Genomic DNA, 6,480 nt, shown 5'->3' on the forward strand with positions numbered 1-6,480 from the left:
ACCTCCACGGCTTTATGGTCCTACACCGTATGCTCTAAGAAAAACCAAAAGGAACATTTATTTATTTTTCTCAAAGATCTTTGCTTGTTTGTTTAACAAAATGAACCAGGTTAGCCCTTGATTGGTCTAAACACAGCACGTAGCACGTGACACTACATCACTACCGACTCGATAATGCCTTCCACCTTGTCATATGGACCGTTTACGACGCGATCCATAGAATCAAACGGCTCGAAATCGTTTATAAAATCTTATACAATCGCCATATCCAAATATTTCCTCTTTCTCAGTTAGCGTAGACATGGCGTCATAGGCTTATTATACCGAATATACCCCCTTTTCGATTTATCAATCCTTACTCACCATATTAGGGTTCTTGATCTTGATCCGTTTAAACCCTAAATCCATAAATTTTGCACTAATTCACCGCCTTGATATCTGAAAATTCAGATTCTTGACATTCTTTCTTTCTAAACTCATACTATCTCTCCAATTTCTACTTATTACCTCTTTATTATCTCGAGGAGGCGGGCATTCGTTCTGATTTTGTTCCGTGTGATGATCATACGCATATATTAAATTGGCCTGTTGCATAGATGGATTTCGATGGAGGAAAACGTGTGTTTAATAGATTAGGGCCGTCTCAGCAGCACAACGATAACAGAAATCAAAAAGTATGCTACCATTGGAGAGCGGGCAACTGCAACCGGTTTCCTTGTCCCTTTTTACACAGGGAATTATCGGCGCCGGCAAATGGAACTGCGTCGTCGAAGAGGCCTCATGGTTTCTCCACCGACGATCAACGATCGACAACGGCACGGAGGGGTGGTGGTTCTAATTTCAACGGCCCTAATACGTGGGGAAGGGGCGGTGGACGAGGAGGGAACGCTATAGATAATAATAATAGTAGTAGTAAAGGAGCTGTTTTCAAGAAGACAGAGAAGATTTGCAACTTTTGGGTACAAGGTAAATGTGGTTATGGGGATAAGTGCAGGTATTTGCATTCATGGTCTTCGGCCAATTGTTTCGCGATGTTAACACAGCTTGAAGGTCACCAGAAGGTATACCTATGAATTTGAAGTCTTCTTTTGTAGCGATATATTGGTGGCATTGGGTTTGATACTTTGATTGTGTTCTTATTCCGATCTTTGCATGAAACTAAAGAAGTCGTCTTCTTTCGATGGTTAATTTCACAGGTTGTTAGTGGCATTGCACTACCAGCTGGTTCTGATAAGCTTTATACTGGGAGTAAAGACGAAACTGTTAGGGTTTGGGATTGCCAATCCGGACAGGTTGCTATATTCACCACTGTTCTTTAGTTATCGTTTTGATCAAATGAAGGATACTGGAGTTCAATCATATATTGTTGTCCTTTTGGTTTCGTTGTAGTGTGCAGGGGTTATTAATTTGGGTGGTGAAGTTGGCTGTATGCTTAGTGAAGGCCCATGGATGTTTGTTGGTCTACCAAATCTTGTCAAGGTACTTCTTTATAACCACCTTCAAACTATCTTGTTTCCAACATTATCTTTCATCATTTCACTTTTGGGTTTTACCATTTTTCTGAATCTACCACTTTTGTTATTGTCATAATGTCATTACGACACCATAGGCATGGAATGTGCAAACTTCTGCAGAGCTGAGTCTGAATGGACCTGTTGGGCAAGTCTATTCTCTTGTTGTAGGCAGTGATTTACTCTTTGCAGGTGTACAGGTAATTTGTTTACTGTTTGTGATTTTGTGTTAATCTCTTTTTTGGTTTTAGTTTTTGTTTGAAAACATAAAGATTTATTGTTGCAGGATGGGAATATATTGGCATGGAGATATAATGTTGCCACTAACTGCTTTGAACCAGCTGCTTCACTTCAAGGGCACACATCAGCTGTTGTGACATTAGTTGTTGGGGCTAATAGATTATACTCTGGTTCCATGGATAAATCTATACGAGTAAGTTGAAGAATTGCATTAATGCTAATGGTTTCTTGTCTTTTTTTTTTTGGATTTTGACCTTTTTTTCTTTCTGCATATTATTACTTTGTTTTCAGGTTTGGAATCTTGAAAATTTGCAGTGTTTACAGACCTTGACAGATCATACTTCTGTTGTGATGTCGGTTCTTTGTTGGGATCAGTTTCTTTTATCATGTTCACTTGACAAAACAATAAAGGTTTTGATGACACCATTTCTTTATAACATGATCTTATTTAAGCTTTTTCACGTATAATTACTTATTATGCTTAGTTGTGTGTGTAGGTGTGGGCAGCTACAGATAGTGGGAACTTGGAAGTAACTTACACACATACCGAAGAACATGTATGTTGATAATCAAACCATTTTTAGCTTTTTTGCATATATAATATTCATTTTTTAGTAGTCATTTTTTTTTGATGGAATTAATTTGGTATATAGGGCTTACTCACTTTATGTGGAATGCACGATCTAGAATCCAAGCCTGTATTGCTCTGCGCTTGCAACGACAACACTGTTCGTGCATACGACTTGCCATCGTAAGTTTTTTTTTTTTAAAAAAAAAAAAATTTAAAAGAAGTTAGTTGTGTGATTGATAATGATAATAATATTTAATAGGTTTGCTGAAAGGGGGAAAATATTTGCAAAACAAGAGATTCGATCTATACATGGTGGTCCAAATATATTCTTCACAGGCGATGGAACAGGAGAAGTTAGAGTATGGCAATGGTTGGCTGATCAAACACCCCAACCTTCATCTGCATGAGAGATGATATAAAATTCAGATATTTGTCCACTATTTGACTTTTGAGCGACTTTTTTTTTCTTTCTTGTAATATTTAACGAAAAAGTTTTACTTTGGTTCCTTGTTGTGCAACGTAAAGTAATCATGGTCATTCATTGTGAGAAGAGAAGCTCGACTCAAGTTTTAGGTTTTTGTTGCTGAAGTTTTGCATATTTGTGTATCAATCATTTTGGATGATTTTATTTTTGTATCAGAAACAGAAAGAGGTGGCTGCATAATGGAAGGTTTCCAAATCGTTTGATGTAAGCATTATTATGTTGTTATTGTATGTGTTCTTCTATAACTAGATATGTTGATTCAGATATGAACAAAAGCTTTGCCTCATTTTCTCTTTCTGTCTGTCTGTATGACTATGTGGGAGGTCATTTATGAGTCGTTTCCTCTCCCTTTAATCTATTTGATAGAACTTAATGCCAAAATTGATTTCCTTCTCATTGATAGCAACCAAAGTTTAAAAGAATGGAATCGAGCCTCTAGGCGCTTTCCCTTTGCCTTACAAGGTGTGGAATTAAAAAATAAATATAAAAATTATAATCTTATAAAAAATAAAATATAATTGAAACTATAATAATATATAATGAGAAAATTGCAAATTTAGCAAAATATGTTAATTACTTTGTGAAAAATAGCAAAAAAATAAAAAAAATAAAACACGGATGCGCTATAGCGACTTGTACGTTCGCAGATGAACAAGAGTTCATCTGCGATTTTGATGACTCTTTTGTAATTTGAGTTTTTTTGGTTCTTTTCTACAAAATAATTAAAAGATTAAGCTATATTTGTAAATTTCTCATATATAACTGAATCTCCAAAGGTTTGAACGTATATTTTAACAAATTCTGATTTGATGCTTCCAATTTATGTCGAAATGTGTGTCAGTATCAAGCAATTGGATATCCAAACAACATATGGTAGACTCAATAGAATGTATGGAACATCAATTTCATCAATTGAGGAAGAATTACCAGACGTGATGATATGAAGAACAAATGCGATGCTAGGAAGAAGAATAGGTAAGATGAGAAGAAGACTAGGTGCGACTGGAAAATAAAAAAGTCAAAATAAGTCAAAATTAGGCTAAAAATCAAAACGTATGCTTCATGTATACGCATCGTTTCTACCGCTTCCTTTACGCTTAACCAGGACGAAGGGTACATCTCAAATCCAACCATAGAAGCAGCACCTCTAATACGACCTGCATCCGATTCGCCTTGAGGCGCGCCTCAAGGCGTGCGTTTTTCACAATTTTTAAATCCATGATAACAACTATATATAGATACAAATATTACAATTTACCACATTTGACTTATAGACAAGTACAAATAATGTGTAAATATATCCTAGTCTAATATACCCCCTCAGTCTAAGGAGGATGGTTGTAGATGCTTAGACTGGAACGAAAGTCATTGAAAAGAACCCGTGGTAAACCCTTGGTGAAGATATCTACAAAATTGTATCGAGAAGGAACATGTAGAACATGTATCTGGCCCTGCTGCACTTTGTCTCGAACAAAATGAATGTCAATCTCAATGTGTTTAGTGCATTGATGATGAACCGGATTACCGGTCATGTCAATAGCACTAATGTAGTCACAGTAGACGATAGAGGTCCGAGACGGATGGGAACCCAATTCAAGAAGAAGGTTCTTGAACCAACAAATTTCAGTAACTACATTGGCTACCCCTTGTATTCAGCCTCAACACTAAATCAGGAGATAGTCGTCTGTCATTTCGAGGACCAAGAAATAAGATTTTCCCTGAGGTAAATGCAGTAGCCAGATGTGGAACGCCAGGTGTCAGGGCATCCCACCCAATCTGCATATGTATATGAGACAAGGGATGAAAGATGACCGAGACGTATATGGAGGCCCATAGACAGTGTGCCTTTCATGTATCTAAGGATCCGGTTCAAGGCATTAAGGTGACTAGATCGTGGGGCATGCATATGCATACAAATCTGCTGAACAACATATGAAATGTCTGGTCTCGTGAAAGTTAGGTATTGCAAGGCCCCAGCTAGGTTGCAATATGAAATAGGATCATCAATTAAGTTCCCCAAATCCGCAAAAAGTTTACCGGTTGTGTCAACTGGAGTGTGAACCAGGCTGCAGTTATCCATTTTAGCACGATGCATATTTTCTTGGGTATATTTCGGTTGAGATAGGTAAAGTCCACCGCGTTGGCGAGTAACCGAAATACCCAAAAAATAGCTCAACAGACCTAGATCTTTTATTGCAAATTCCTTGGCTAACTAAGACATGAGACGAGCTTTGAGTACTAAAGAAGTAGTCAAAAATATATTGTCAACATATAAAATGAGATAAGTCGTGTCTACCCCGTGTCGATAAATAAATAGTGAGTGATCGCTAGAACTGTGATGAAATCCTAAAGAAGTGACATAATCTGTAAATCGTTGGTACCAGGCCCATGGAGCTTGTTTGAGACCATAAAGGGGTCGTTTGAGATGAAAAGCATGGTTAGGAAACTATTGATTCTTAAAACAGGCGGCTGATGCATATAGACAGTCTTGGATAGGTACCCGTGAATGAATGCATTTTTAACATCCGACTGGTTTATAGTCTAATTGTGATGCAAGGCAATGCTGAGAACGATTCTAATGGTAGTCGCTTTAACCACTGGACTGAAAGTTTCTGTATAGTCTACTCCTACCTATTGTGACCTGCCATCACAGATTAACACGCCTTATAGCGTTTAAGTGAGCCATCAGACTTTTTTATGTTTAAATATCCACATACACCGTATTATATTCATGTCCGGAAGACGAGGTATAAGCTCCCAAGTGTTATTATCGATAAGAGCACGAAACACATTAGTCATGGCTTGGGTCTAAACCGGAGAGGTCAAGGCTTAGGTTGGGTTTTTAGGAATAGGTACAACAAAAGAGGTACTGAGGTTGGGGTATTGTTTTGGCTTTGAGTTTCCGATCATGCTACGGGTATGGATATGGTGGGTAGGTCTAGCTGTACGTGGACTATTTTGGGCAGGGATTGAGGGTGGTTAAGGAGGAGGCGAGGTAGAAGTGGCAGGATGTTGTGAGGGTTGGTGTTGTTTAGATCGGCAACTGTAGGTTTTGAGTGTAGAAGGAGGATCTTGGCTGAACATGTGTGAAGGGGGAAAAGTGAATGGGGTTTGCTAGTTCATGGGTTGGGTACGAAGTTGAGTAGGTGGGTTATAAATTGTAGAAGGAGGAGTAGGAGTTTGGACAGAGTCCTAAATAGATGGGTGAGGTTCGGACGAGAGGTTTGAGTAGAGAAATTCATAAGAAGGTGTTGGGTGTGTTTTTTTTTAAAAAACGTGAAGATATTTTCATTAAATTATACACGACGACAAATAATGATTTTGTGGGAAGAGAGATCATATGACTTGTACCCCCTATGGTTCGAGGGGTACCCAAGGAAAACACAAGGGGATGAGCGGATTGCTAACTTGTGAATGGAGGTGGAAGGAAGTAACGGGTAACACAAGCAACAAAATGTTCTTAGGTGTGTGTAAGTGGGGTGGATAAGATACAGAAGAAAGGTAGGGGTGAGATTGTTTTTGGTTTTAGAGGGAAGAATGTTAAGAAGATATGTGGCCATGGAAAGGGCATGGTGCCAAAATGATGGGGGGAGAGAGGCGTGGGTGAGAAGAGTTTTGACAATATTGTTTATGGATCTAATTTTTCTTTCAACTTTACCATTTTGAGCTGGTGT

General features: G+C 38.2%; 1 protein-coding gene across 1 annotated transcript; it reads left to right on the plus strand.

The window, feature by feature from the left end:
* The first annotated feature begins 229 nt into the window (after positions 1-229).
* On the plus strand, positions 230-3,017 carry LOC145068883 (Transducin/WD40 repeat-like superfamily protein). Its single transcript, XM_079015848.1, has 9 exons — positions 230-1,061; positions 1,197-1,292; positions 1,390-1,479; positions 1,610-1,711; positions 1,798-1,944; positions 2,043-2,162; positions 2,249-2,308; positions 2,405-2,502; positions 2,582-3,017. The coding sequence occupies exons 1-9, from the start codon at positions 597-599 to the stop codon at positions 2,727-2,729; spliced, it is 1,326 nt and encodes a 441-aa protein (XP_078871974.1). The 5' UTR covers positions 230-596; the 3' UTR covers positions 2,730-3,017.
* Positions 3,018-6,480: the final 3,463 nt, after the last annotated feature.

Source organism: Lactuca serriola, chromosome 8 (genome assembly GCF_051521515.1).
Source record: "Lactuca serriola cultivar US96UC23 chromosome 8, Lser_US96UC23_V15, whole genome shotgun sequence".
In the NCBI taxonomy this organism is placed as follows: domain Eukaryota; kingdom Viridiplantae; phylum Streptophyta; class Magnoliopsida; order Asterales; family Asteraceae; genus Lactuca; species Lactuca serriola.